Source organism: Equus caballus, chromosome 3, assembly GCF_041296265.1.
Source record: "Equus caballus isolate H_3958 breed thoroughbred chromosome 3, TB-T2T, whole genome shotgun sequence".
NCBI classification, from domain to species: Eukaryota; Metazoa; Chordata; class Mammalia; order Perissodactyla; family Equidae; genus Equus; species Equus caballus.
In genome coordinates, this window is record NC_091686.1 from 18616821 (window position 1) to 18631072 (window position 14252).

The 14252-nt window shown below is 46.3% G+C and overlaps 1 protein-coding gene across 6 annotated transcripts in view; it reads left to right on the forward strand.

Moving 5' to 3' along the window:
- Window positions 1-14252, forward strand: part of PRMT7 (protein arginine methyltransferase 7) — a 43776-nt gene that overhangs the window by 20041 nt on the left and 9483 nt on the right. For 4 of the 6 annotated variants that reach the window (XR_011437361.1, XR_002806795.2, XM_001496879.5 and 1 more), the window contains exons 6-13: window positions 4230-4342; window positions 6329-6570; window positions 6782-6962; window positions 10419-10546; window positions 10946-11081; window positions 12113-12196; window positions 12577-12624; window positions 13300-13389. Coding sequence is in view for 4 of the 6 variants with exons in the window: in XM_001496879.5 (XP_001496929.1) it covers window positions 4230-4342; window positions 6329-6570; window positions 6782-6962; window positions 10419-10546; window positions 10946-11081; window positions 12113-12196; window positions 12577-12624; window positions 13300-13389 (1022 nt within the window). In the remaining 2 variants the exon portion in view is untranslated. Of the gene's footprint in view, window positions 1-4229; window positions 4536-6328; window positions 6571-6781; window positions 6963-10418; window positions 10547-10945; window positions 11082-12112; window positions 12197-12576; window positions 12625-13299; window positions 13390-14252 lie in introns of all 6 variants that reach the window. The other 2 variants (XM_070263051.1, XM_070263050.1) reach the window with 1 other exon arrangement.

Below are 14252 nucleotides of genomic sequence, written 5' to 3' on the forward strand. Positions count from 1 at the left end.
GGTGTACAGGTTCCCTGATCATTTCTTTCAGTGTCTAATCTACTGGCAAGCACACTAGTGAACTTTTCATTTCTTTTATGTATTTTTCATCTGTATAAGTTCCATTTTTCTCCCCATTGTGTTCGTGTGTTCCTTTAAGTACTTAACATATTTATATTCACTGGTTTAACATCCTTATCTTCTATTTCCACTGTCTGTGTCTTTTCTGGGTTTGTTCTCTTGACTTATTTTTATCCTGGTTCTGGATCACATTTTCCTTCTTCACATGTCTAGTAATTTTTCTTTGGATGCTGTGTAGATTGGGAATTTTGCATTGCTGAGTGCTGGATTTTGTTGTCTTTCTTTAAAAGCTTTGTCTTGGGAAAAATTAAAAAAAATTAAAAATAAAAAAAAAGTTTAAAAAGCTTTGTCTTGGGGCTGGCCCAGTGGCATAGCAGTTAAGTTCACGCGCTCCACTTCAGTGGCCCAGGGTTCACCAGTTTGGATCCCGGGTGCAGACTTACGCATCACTTATCAAGCCATGCTGTGGCAGATGTCTCATATATAAAGTGAAGGAAGATGGGCACAGATGTTAGCTCAGGGCCAATCTCCTCAGCAAAAGGAGGAGGATTGGTGGTGGATGTTGGCTCAGGGCTAATCTTCCTCCAAAAAAAAAGGCTTTGTCTTGCATGCAGTTGGGTTACTTGCAGATCAACTTGACCCTTTCAGGGCTTGTTTTTAAGCTTTGGAGCAGGTATAGAGGAGCTTTAAGTCAAGGTTTCTCAGTAGTGGCACTATTGACACTGATAATTCTCTGTTGGCAGGAGCTGCTCTGTGCATTGTAGGATGTTTACCCCTGGCCTCTAACCAGTAGAAGAAGTAGCACCTTCCTCCTCCCCACCATTTGTGCCAACCAAAAATATCTCTAGACATTGTTAAATGTGGGCTTGGGGTGGGGGCAAGGTCGCTCCCTGTTGAGAACCACTGCTCTAAGGCTACTTTAGCCATACTAGTACAGCATGACCTTTCTGGGGTCTCTGCTAAGTGCCTGGGTGCTGGCTGATCCCAGCTTCTAGAATGATCCTAGAATGTTTCCCAGTCTTCTTTGAGCTCTGGAAATTGTTCACTTTGTAGTTACATGGTCAATCTTTGCCTGGCCTTCTAGTGTCTTACCCTTTGTGTGTGTGAATATATCCAACAAGAGACTTAAGGGGAGCCCTGTACAGATTTCCGAAGCCCTTTTCCTGTGTAACTTCCTCTCTCGTTCTCTCCCCTGCAAGTCCTAGCTGCCTCCGCTCCTCTGATCTCTGGCTGCTGTCTCCTCACCTCAGCAGGACTGCCATATCCTGTTTGACTTCTTCGTCCCTGTACTGTGATCTGGAAAGTGCCTGCTGGCCGAAAGCCAGAGCAGTAGTAGGGGTCACTTTGTTTGTTCTCCTTCTTGGGGAACAAACTGTGTTGCCTCTTATTCAACATCTGAAAACACTTCTTTTTTTTTGAGGCAGATTAGCCCTGAGCTAACATCTGCTGCCAATCCTCCTCTTTTTGCTGAGGAACACTGCCCCTGAGCTAACATCCGTGCCCGTCTTCCTCTACTTTTTATATGTGGGACGCCTACCACAGCATGGCTTACCAAGCGGTGCCATGTTCACACCCTGGATCCAAACTGGCGGAATCCTGGGCTGACGCGGAAGGTGCGCACTTAACCGCTGCACCGCTGGGCTGGCCTGAAAACATTTGATTCATATATTTTGTCTGATTTTCTAGTTGATTACACTGGGTGGATAAGTTTGACCTAGTTACTCCATTTAGGCCAGAGGAGGAGATCTTGACAGCACAGAGATGACCTGTAGAGCAGCCTTTGCTCTGTCACTCTCTCTGTGACTCTTTGCCCTGTGTTCTCCTCCAGGCTGTGTGCATTAGGCCAGGCCCCTCATATGCTTTCTTCCTACTTTGCCTTGGTAGTGCTTATCACTGCAATAATTAAATAATTGTGTAATTATGTGTTTAATATCTCTATCCACCCATAGCTGAAGCATCCCGAGGTCATGGACTGTGTGGTTTTATTAGCTATTCCATTCCATAACTTGCAAAGGGCCTGGCATATAAAAGAATTCAATAATATTTGTTTAGTGAGCAGGTTGTCAACTTGATCCTTAACCCCTTGTAAATGGGACTTGGTTTCCACTCCCCAGCCTGACAAGTGGCTTCCTCATTGCTAAGGCTGATGGTCTTCCCTTGCTTTTCCTCTCAAACAGTATAGCTTTGGTACTTTTGCCATTCGATCCTCCTGGAAGCTCTCTCTTGCCAGGCCTGATTGACATCTTCCAGTCTTGGTTCTCCTTTGCAGCTTTCTTTTTGCTCTCAGATGCATATTTCCAAGATTCTTTTCTCAGCTCTTTTTAAAAATGGCAGCTAAGTTTGCTTTCTGTTCCCCAGAGGTGGATTGCACACTGAGGCATGTGCAGCAGCTGACTCAGGGAGCAGCCTTTGTTCATCCATCCAGTCATTTGGTGAAGACTGAAGAGGCACCAGGGGTAACTGCCCCTGCTCAGACTCCTGCTGCACCCTCTGCTCCCTTCTACTTAGCACTCACATGTTAGATACCAGGCTCTTAAGAGTATTTGTTGAAATTCACTGGATCATAAAGCTTTGTTTATTTGAAGCAGATTTGAACAATAAATCATTTTAAGTTAAATAATTGGCTTAAAAATTATTCAGGAGGTAGAATTGGCAGTGCTTGGTGATTGGCTGGATGTAGGCTGACAGAGAAGGAGGAATCAAGAATTCACCTAATGTTTGCTGACTGTTAGTGGGTGCTAGGCCTTGTTCTGGGCACTGGGGTATAATGGTGAGCAGACCAGTCAGGGTCCCTGCTCTCCTGGAACTAGTAAATGGTGATCAGGTTTCAGGACTGTGTGACTGGTGGTGCCGTTCACTGAGGCAGAAACATCAGAGGGAGAAGCAGGTGTGTGTGGATGAGGTGTGGTTGGCTCAGTTTGGGACAGTGTATTTCAGTTGGAGTTTGGCATGATATCAGAGAGGATGGGCATTGCCACTTGGGAGGGTGGTCTCAGTGCCAGGAGATAAAAGTTTCTTCTCAGCGTCGTTTCATGGTGTGCTGCCACTGAGCACAAGTGTACTTCATCGGAAGTGGGCTGTCCTAACCACCACTGCATGGAGCAGATCTCATTACCCCTGTCTTACAGATGAGGTGGGTGATGGTCAGAACTGATTCAAAGCTAGAAAGTGGGATCCAGGCCCAGGTCTCTATGACTCTAGGTTCAAGCTCTCTCTACTGCACCTTTCTTTGAACCTCCTTAATGCTTCTCTTTTCTTGCATCATCTGTGTTCCTTGTCTTCTGTATAGGGAAGATGAGTGGGCTTTGTCAAATTGTAATTCATGAGCCATTAGGAGTGTTTACAGTTAATTCTCCATGATGAATAGCCCCTTCCAAAGTCAGTTTTATCTCTTGGCTCATTAAAAATTACAATTGTAGAAGTAACATTACATTACATTACAAAGATTTAGAAAATAGAATTAACAAGAAGACCCTCCATAATCTTTCTATCCTAAAACACCTGTTATTTGGGGGATTGTTTGGTAGCAAGCAGCTAACTTAATTAAGGGGGATTTAGTGTAAGGAACTGGGATTCTGAGTCCTGGATCTCCGTGGTATCATTGGGTCTCAGTGGAATCAGACAGCCTGTCTCTCTTGCTTTTGTTTTTTTCCCTCTTTGCTGCCTAGAAATATTTGAAGTACCAGTATTCAGTTTTTGCTTTTCAAATAGTTTTTGCTAATTTAATTGTTAACTTATATCTCTCTAATTACTAATAAGATTGAAAAATTTTCCGTATATTTGATTAATTTTTTTTCTGCTTTGAATTGTCTATTTTGGTGTTGCCTAGTTTTCTTTTTGGGTGTTTATAGTTTTCTTATCAGTTTTATAAGTCCCTTGTAATATTAAACATACGGAAAATTTGAATGAGGAGTACAGTGAACACCCCTCTTCGTTTAAGCAAGACTTACCAATTGTTAGCGTTTTCATGTATATATGTATATCAAAATGAATTTTTTTGCTGAACCATTGGAAAGTGAGTTGCAGATATGATGGCACTTGTAAATACTTAAGCATATGTATATGCTTTCAATTTAATGACCTATTAACCTTTTATCTTTTGCATATTGCTGTAAATATTTTTTCTAATCTGTTGCTTGCTTCTGACTTTGTTTCCTTGTGTTTTTCAGATGGTGACATGCCATGCCGTGCTAACATTCTGATCACAGAGTTGTTTGACACAGAACTGATTGGGGAGGGAGCACTGCCTTCCTATGAGCACGCACACAGGCATCTCGTGCAGGTGGGGACCAGGGGCCTCCCTCGGCTATATTGCTGTGATCTCAGCTGGCTCACACAGCTCTAATTGATACACCATGCTCTACACAGCCTCAGCCCTTAGTTCCTCTCCAGTCACCCTGGGACACCCCTCGATTCCTGTGGGATTCTGCTTCTCCTCAGTTACGACTTCTGTGCCTCTTGAATGCCAAGTCTTGGTAGGTTAGAGACGAAAGGCAAGAAAATATCTTCAAATTCAGTTCAATTCAGCAAACACTCTGTGAATGTCACCTATGTGTAAGGTGTTCTAGCATCCAGGGAGAAGTATGAGACATCCTTCTTGCTTTTGAGACCCACACTAGTCAGTGACAAGGACTGGATGGGCCAAATGGAGAGCCAGACAGAAGCACCACTGACATTTGGTTTAGGAGACTGGCAGAAGAGGTCATGGGTCAGGTAGGAGATGAGGGCATAAAGATGAATTGGTGCAGTGTCTCCCAGCCCCTGCAGATTGTTGGGATTATGGGTAGTGTGAGAGGTAAGGTTACAGATAAGGCTGGAGGGTTGGGCAGGGCTAGACTGAGAAAGGCCACTGTGCTCTAGAAGGTAGTATGGCATCACAGAAAGGTTTGTAAGCAGAGAAGTGACATCACAGGCAGGCATGTAGAGAGCAGTTGGGGTGCAAGAGAGCAGTTGGGAGGCAGGAAGACTGGTTAGCAGGTGTTTGGAGTCGTCCAGACGCTGGGCCGAGGTGGCCTCAGTCAAGGCCATAGAAATGGGCCTGAAGAAGGTAGACTTGGGGAGGGTGAGGGTGGTCATGGGCTGGGTGATTACTTAGATGTGGAGGCATTGAGGATAATGCCAGGGGTTGGGGCTTAGGCGACTGGATTGGCTGGTGGCACTCCCTGTTGAATGGGAGTATGAGAGGAGGACCAGATCCGGGCAGGCGGGGGAGAGGTGAAGGTGATTGTTCAGTTTGGTCTGAGAGAGTTTGAGCTATCTGAGGGTCAGCCAAGTAGAAAGGACCGAGAGGCCTTTGGATGGATGGTGTTTGGTAAATGAAGATGGAGTGGTTGAGGTCACTCAAGGGAGAGTGTGTGGAGGGAGAAAAAAGTGGTCCAGATCGGGTGTTTGGGGAGTCCCCTCAGTGAAGGATGGGCAGGGAAGCACAGCCTCGTGAAGGAGACAGAGGGGCAGAGCAGAGCTTCTCATCCAAAGCTGTATCCAGAGACATTTTTGGTGTCACAACTGAGACAGGGGTGCTACTGTCATCTTGTGGGTAGAGACCAAGGATGTTTCCAAACATCCTACAATGCCAGAACAGCTGCCACAACAAAGGATCATCTGGCCCAAGAGGTCACTGGTGTTGAGGTCGAGAAACCCTGTTTGTCATTTCCATGTGGTGGCAGCTGTGAATGTCCTCATCATGGCTGGGTCCCTAGTACCTGGCACCTAGAGGATATTGGATGAATGAATGAGATGGGGGGAAATTGGATGAGGGCCAAAGCCAAGTGAGGAGAGTGGTTGAAAGTGCCTAGTGAGGCCAGGAAGTAGGGCAGTTGAGGGTGGCCCCTTGTCCATTGGGCTGTGCAATAAGAAGGTTCTGGTGTCTGGGCCAGAGGTGCACTGAAGGGAAATTCTGAGCCCAATGCCAGAATTACTGCTTAGCAGGAAGACTTGGACTCTTTCTTCAAAGTCAGTGTGGGAGTTAATCAGCATGATGACAATTAAGGTTTATTTTTGAAGTATTTAAGAGTGTCAGGTAGCTAGGAACTTATCTGACATAAATCATTTTAGGCATAACATGTATTCTTTTTGAAATCTAGTTCCTTTTTTTTCTTTCCCAAGGGCATTAGGCTCAAAACAGTTCACTATCCTAATAGTGGTAAGGCGTTAGATATTACTAAACAGGCCTAATATTAAGGAATATTTTGATCAATGGACATTACTGTGGGTCCATGTACCTGGTTTATTTTTTTGTTCTTTTTTTTTCTTTTTAATATAAACTTAGGAAAATTGTGAGGCAGTGCCTCATAGAGCAACCATCTATGCACAGCTGGTAGAGTCCAGAAGGATGTGGTCATGGAACAAGCTGTTTCCCATCCGCGTTCAGACCAGCCATGGAGAGCAGGTCATCGTCCCCCCATCGGAAGTGGAGCAGTGCCCTGGGGCACCCTCTGTTTATGACATTCAACTGAACCAGGTGTCACCCACTGACTTCACTGTCCTCAGCAACGTGCTGCCTATGTTCAGGTACCAGGGAGCCACCCAGGGTGACAGTGCCTTGAGACCTTTGGTGGAATTGAGGTCTTTGGAAGTTCTTTTTGAGTGGGAAGGAAACCTGGCTGATGTCACCTGCCTTTGAAGGGTCCTTTGCAAACAAGCTGGTGAGGTCACCATAAAAGCTTAAAAATGGAGTGTGTGAGCTTAAAATATGCTTAAGTTCCTAAATATTCTTCCACAGTGTGGACTTCAGCAAGCAAGTCAGTAGTTCAGCAGCCTGCCATATCAGGCAGTTTGAACCTCTGGCGTCTGGCCGAGCTCAGGTGGTTCTTTCCTGGTGGGACATTGAAATGGACCCTGAGGGGAAGATCAAGTGCACCATGGCCCCATTCTGGGCACACTCAGACCCAAAGGAACTCCAGGTAAGAGGCAGGAGCTGAGCATGTTTTCATGTAAATCAGGAAACTTGTCCACTTTTGGTCATGAGAAAGTAGCGTGTTGAACCTTAGATTCACAAGAATTTAGAGACGGAAGGGACTATGTCAGAATCAATGTTAAAGAAAAGTTTAAAAAAAGAAAAAAAAGCAAGACTAGCTATGGTCAGATATAAGGTAGACCTCTCAGGCCAAGTTCATGGGCAGCACCAGTGAACGCAATGAGCCATTGGGAAGCTTTGGTGGGCTGACTCTCCTGTGTCCTGACACAGCCACTCTTAGATCCCATACCCCTCTCCCCCCGAGTAATCCCAGGGGGGCCTCAGATTGGCTTGGACTAGAGAACTACAGCCTGTCTTCAGCCTCATTTTCTGTGGCCTTAAAATCTACCTTCTCCAGCTCAATAGAAAGTGGGTAGAGGACATTAACTACAGAAGAGGAAACACAGAGTACTCCTTAACACGTGAAAAGTTGTTCAGCCTCACTCATAAGAGCAATGCAAATTTAAACTGTGGTGAGATACTGTTTTTCACCTTTGGTGAATAAAATTCAAAAAGTTTGGTAGTGGACCGTTTTGGAGCTGTGGGGAAGAGCAGGAAAGTGATTGTCAGAGCATCTGTGGAGCTCAGCGAGGCCCAATCCATCAAGATGGGAAGTGATGCCATTTGTCATTGTTTAGGCTCTGGACAGATTTGCATATATATATTTGTAGAATGACATGTGTGCCAGGATACTCACTGCACCCCTGATTTAATAGAAAAGAGTGGAACAACCGAGAAACCAGTAGGGGACTAGCTGAGTCCATTATCCTACATGCATTCAGAGGGTGAGGCAACCCTGTGCGCTGGTGTGGAACAATCTCCAGGATGTATCTATCATTAAGTGATACAAAAATAGAGGTGCAGAACAGTGTGTGGTATGCCACTGTTGGTGTTACTAAAAATAAGAATGTGTGTGTTTATGAGTGTATATGTGTGGTGTGTTTATAAGGATATCTTTGGAAGAATTCACAGAAATTGGTAAAAATGGTTACTTCTGGGAAGGGGCTGGAGGTTAGGGTTAGAAAGGAAACTTAAGTTTCACTCCATGACCCTTTTATATCTTGAATTTTCTTTCATGTGCATGTCTTAGATACCCCTCTACACATACATTCAAAGGAAAAAAGGTGGGAAAGACACTTTAGGGCTGAGGAATGGAACATTCCTTCTCTACCTGGGAGGCCTTGGGCACCATTCTCTGTGTGTTCTGTCTTCCTGTTACCACTTGCTGGGCACTGGCTTTGTTTTGATTGCTCACCTGTTGGTTCTGGGTGCACACGGGGTGCCTTTGGGGAAGGCATAACAGCTCCCCGGCTCTGAATTACTGCTTAGGCTAAGGGGTTGTGGCTGCTGCAGGATTGCGGTCAGTCCCCCTGGGCCTGTGAGCTCCCCCATCTCCACTCTACCCTCCAGTCGCCTGGTCCAGGCGGCTGTGCATTGAGCAGTGTGCATGAACTTCCCTCTGTGTGGCTTCTGTCCTCTGCAGGCTGTGTGTGTATATGTGTTTGGGGGGTGAGTGGAAGGTGGGAATTCTCCCACAGAATTGAGATTCACACTGAGGTGCTTTCTTCCTCTCCAGGAGTGTGATAGTTGCAAAATTATCATAAGAATATCATAAAAATGTTAATACTTTTCATTTGCATATCTTCAAAGTGCTGCTATGTGTATTTTCTCCTTGAATCCTCATATAAGACATGCTGGGCAACCACAGAATGCCCAAATTGAGACTCAGCCCAGCCCAGTGATTGGAGCAGAGCCTCGTGTCTAAGCACCAGTGGTGGGTGTTCGTCCCCAGGTCTCCTGACTGTGGGGCTAGTGTCCTTAGGTGGTGGCTTTTGGACTGTTAGGAATTTGAAGAGCTGTTAATGAATCTCCCTCATGACTTCCCTAAACTGCTTTTGATCCGAAATATATTCAGCCCATCTCACCTTGGACAGTGGATTCTGTCAGCAGCTCTTTAGCATTAGGACCTGGGAGGCTGGACCTGGTGACAGGGAAGCACTAGGCAAGCGGGGCAGAAGGGTCAGGGAAGGCTTCTCTTGTCTTTGGATCAAATTTGTGTGGTAAGGAACAAATAATGGGTTTTAGAGAAGCTTTTTTTCCTCCTTGTCACTTTTTGTTCTTCCTAGAACATATCTGGTTAGATTTTCATTTCTAGCTTTCATGTTCAAATAGACATCTTAGATAAACGAGAATGTCATTCACCTGCCTTTGAGTTAAATTCAGAACTGGGTCGGGTAGACTGTGTTTCTGAGAAGTGGGGCTGGCATCAGCTGTGTTTGCTTTTGTGCTGAGTGGCGCTCTTGGAGTCTCAGGGGCCAAGTTTTCCTTAGTTCCTGGTGATAACAGAGAATGAGGTGGCAGTCATCTCCTCAGAGTTGAGCCAGGCATCTACTTTTTTAGGTCAGGTCTTTCTTTTTTAAAAAGAGGCTTAAAGATTACAAGTAATAAACCTCATTATGTAAAACGAAAATGAATCAAAAGTCGCTCACGGTCCCACCAGCCAAAAGAACTCCCTTTCTTTGGTCTCTTTCCACATGCATGGGTCTTTTTCAGGGCTTATTTCTGTTTTTTCCTGCTGCACCATAGTCTTCACGTTCACCATTTTAAATGTCTGCAGGTATTCTGCATAAGAATTTATATATTCATTTCTGAACTGCTGGACATTTGGATTGGTTCCAGTTTTTGCTAGTATAAGTAGTTCTGTAATATGCATATTTATGTGAATATAGCTTTTTTCTTTTCTTTTTTTATTTGTTTATTCTTAGGATAGAATCTTGTATGTCTGGTTTATAGTAACAAGAAAGATCAGCACAGCTTATTAAAGGTTGACTCTGCATCATTGTAAACCATTTCACAATTTGGAGTATTCCATTTCTTTAAAAACTATTTAATTTAAAAGAATAAACAACACAAACCTTTCTGTACTATTTTCCCAATGTTTTATTTTGAAAAATTCTAAATCCACAGAATAAGTGAAAATAAACACTGATATGCCCTTTACTTGTTGTTAACATTTGCCACATTTGCTTTCTCTCTCTCCCTCTCTGCCTCCCTCCTTCCATCGCTACACACACACACACACTTGCGCGCGCATACGCGCACGCACAGGTGCGCACGTGTGCACACCCAGGGCAGGGGTTGGAGTCCTCTCCTCCTGAGCCCCTCTTGAATACGGCTGCCCTAGGCCACACTGTATCCTCCTAAAGCCAGCAGTGTTCCAGCAAGCTTTCTGGCATTAGCCTCTCTGACTTGAAATTTTCATCTCTTCAGCCACAGTAGCTTTCTGTAGTCCACACTGTGGTCTCCCTGCAAACTGATGTTTGGCTTAGATTTTGGCTCTTGGATTAGAAGTATTGCTCTTGTTGCAGCTCAGTAACAGCTGATTCTCTGTTCCCCATTTCAGTGGCGGGACCACTGGATGCAGTGTGTGTACTTCCTACCACAAGAGGAGCCTGTCATACAGGGCTCAGCCGTCTTCCTGGTAGCCCACCACGACGACTACTGTGTATGGTACAGTCTTCAGAGGACCAGGTGTGCCCTGAGCCGCATGGGATGGGGCACTGGGCCTGTGACACTGTGCATTTATGTAAATTCCCCATTTACAGACCCTGTAGAGGCACAAGTGGGCACATTTGTATCTGAACAGAATAAAATAAGAGCAAGTTTCTGACTGGCTATTTCAGCACCGTTTGCGAGGCCCCCATTGGGAACAGACATGTATGAGAAGTCTTCAGTGGGAGGGCCCTCCAGCCTCTAACAGCCACTCAAGAGCCGGTGCCTAGACTCATGCCCTCTGGAGGACTATGGGTGTGCCCCCTGTGCCCCGTCTCTGTTTCACTGGGGAAGTTTCTTGTGTCATGTCTTCATTCTTGCTGATGTCTAGCAGGTCATGCTCATGCCCTGTGTCTGTTGGTTCATTTCCTGGCTCAGCCCCGAAAAGAATGAGAGCATCCATCCTGGGCGTCCTGTGTGTGACTGCCAGGCTCACTTGCTCTGGAACCGGCCTCGGTTTGGAGAGATCAACGATCAGGATAGAACTGACCAATACATCCAGGCCCTGAGGACAGTAAGTGTCCAGCCCCTTGAGTGGTTGTGGTCAAGAAGGAGTTTGTCCCATGGGCCCCAGCTCACTCCTTGCTTGTGATTTGCTGGTTTTGTTTTCTGTGCTCCCTGGTCTGTGAGTGGCTTTGGCCAGCTCCTTCTGGGCGGGCACTTGAGCAGAGAGCTGGGGAGCTTGTTCCTGGACTACCTGAGGGCCTGTTCTCTGCTCTCCTGTGAGAGCCTCAGGCTAGGAGCCTCCCCCTGACCCCTGCCTTTGTCTCTCTGGACACTTCGCATTTGTGGTTACCAGCAGATCCTGTGAGTGCTCCCAGTGGATCCAGCCGCCCCATTTTTCCTTTCATCTGCTGCCTCCTTTCTAAAATTTTCTAAAATATAAATCTGGTCACATAATTCTCCTACCTGAAAACCTTTGCCCCCTGCTACCTACGGCAGGTGTCTCTCGGCCTGGGGACCACACACAGGGTTTGGAGGGGGGACTCTTGGACCCCTTAGAGTTATATGCAGAAATATGGGTGCATGTATGCACGTGCATGCGTTTTGGGGGGAAGGAGGATCCCAACTGTCCTAGGTTTCTCTTGGAGGGATCTATGACCCAGAAATGCATCCCTGTCTTTGGCGAGTCACTCGACAGGCCCACAGCTGTTGGTGCTGTGACTAGACAGGGAAGAGGCCTGTCGCCACGGACTGGGAGGAGGTGGCCTCAGGCACATGGGGCAGGTCTTCAGCTGGGCCTTCTAGAACAGCTAGAGGACGGTCTTTCCTGACACTGGGGTCTGAGTGGGGAGAGGTGAGTGAGGTGGATGTGTTGGAAGGTGGGGGCTATTGCCACTTGGGCCTGGGAGGCAAGTATAACTGGTGTGGGGGCACAAAGATCCAGCCGGGTCATGGCGGGCGTGGAGTGAGGAGGACATCAGACTGAATGATTGGAGTGAGTTAGTGGGGTCAGGAGAAGGGAAGTGTTTCTATCAGTTTGCCAACAAGAATTTCTTGACAGATTGTAAGAAAACCTGTGCTGAGGTTGCTCTTTTCCTGCAGGTGCTGAAATCAGACAGTGTCTGCCTGTGTGTCAGTGACGGCAGCCTACTCTCCATGCTGGCGCATCATCTTGGGGCAGAGCAGGTAGTGGACATGTGCCTTCTTCAGCTTCCTATGGGCAGCTCTTGACTTAGGGTGTTGTGTGGTTCGGGTGCTCAGTTTTGGGACTAAAGTTCTTTGCAAGTGCGGCTGCCGTGTGTGTGGCGTGCTTGGTTCAGGGGCTTAGGGGTGTATTGCCTCTGTGGGCAGGCAGGAGTCAGGCTGTAGCTGCAGCTCCGGTGTCTGAGTCTGCCACCTCACCAGGGGCAGTGCAGAATGTCAGTGCTGTCCCAGTGGGTAATAAGACAGGTAGAGTTGGTTAAGTGGCAGCCTCTGCATTGGAATGACTTTGTTGCATTTTAATCTTTAATTTCTTTCTCTCTTAAGTGAATCTCCTACAACTAATAGCATGGTATTTTCTTTAGGTATTTACAATAGAGAGTTCAGCAGCTTCTCATAGACTGATGAAAAAAGTAAGTGATAATTCTTGTTACTGAAATAATGAGGGGACCTGTGGGGCCTGCCTTCCTGAGTCTGGGATTGATTGCTCTGAAGCAGCGTTGGTGCCAAGGGAACTGGGAGAAGTAGCAGCTGCCAGTGAGAGTTCTCGTTGCTCCCACACTGAGAGCTGGCCTGGAAGTCTTCTGGGGCTGTCATTGAATAGCAGCAAATGTGTAGACTCTTGTTTTTTTGTGGCTGAAGGTGTAGGCTTTTCTTTTCACTTCACATAAAACTAAACTAAAATCTTTGTTTTGATAGAACTGAATTTATGATTTATTTCTGGGACATCAGCACCCAGGGAGTCACTGCTCACAGGCTGACCTGACTGGTTGGTTCCATGGTGGTATTTCTCCTCCTGGCCAGTGATTGGTTTTGATTTCTTCTCTGAAGGATAACCCACCTCCACCAGAACTACAAGCCTATTGCTAAGTCCTGCTGATGGGCCTACGAGAGAAATTTCTTTTGCTGTTACGTTTTGCTAGTGATCTCATCCTTGGTCTATTGGATGCCCCTGGAGGGGAGAATTTCCACAAAGCAGATCAAAGTAGTGCTCCAGAACATTTGGCCAGAAAACTACAAACAGATAGCGCAACTTGGAGGTGTTTTTTCCTGGACAAAAGCAATGCTTTTATTGTTTTCTCTCTAAGATCTTCAAGGCTAACCACTTGGAAGATAAAATTAATATAATAGAGAAACGGCCTGAATTATTAACATCTGCAGACTTGGAGGGTAAAAAGGTGAGTAGCGAGAGGCCTGCATTTGCCCTGGACAGCACAGCACTGAGTGGCCCAAGCTCCCCGACTCTCTCCGGGTCTCACTGTGAGGCCCCTGTGTCACTCACCAGCTAAGAACTCGCCACTGTTGAGGGTGTGGTGAGGGTTTGCAGCGATGCCCGATGAACACGCACTTGAACTACTCTGAACTCTGCCTAATCTCTGCTCCTTCAGGGGAGGGCATAACGGCTCTGCTGGGGTTGACAGCAGCCTGTCGTGTCCTCTCACAGACAGCCCTGCTGCCTTCGCTTCACCTTCCTGTGTCCTTCCCCCGCCGCAGTCGGTCTTCAGTCTCAGTGTGGGCCTCCGAAGCAGCTCCCACCTCTTAGTAACCTCTTAGTTACTAACATCGTCTCCCTGCCACGTCATCTCACTGTCCCCCTGGACCCTTACCACCCAGGGACCTCTCCCTCTTCAACACAGTTCTCTTTAGATTCTCAAGAGACTGTCCAGATTTTCCTCTTATCATTCTGGCTGCTCCTTCTCAGTCCTTCCTGGGTTTCTCTTCCTTCACTCGATCCTTCCTTAGGGATGTTTCTTGGACCTCTCTCCCTGTCCATCCTCTCTTCTCCCTGTTTCTCTTCTCCAGGTCATCACCTCCCTTCCCATTCAGGAATCCATGACCATCAAAGCTGGGTCTTCAAATCTCATATGTCTGATTGCCAACCAGATATCTTTCCTCAAATATCCCACAGGCTCTTCAGGCTGGAACCTGTCATCTTCCTTGCCAGCATTTTTGTTAACAGCTTTATTGAGATGATACCATAAAATTAACCCATTTAAAGTATATAATTCAGTGATTTTTTTCAGTAAATTTATGGAGTTGT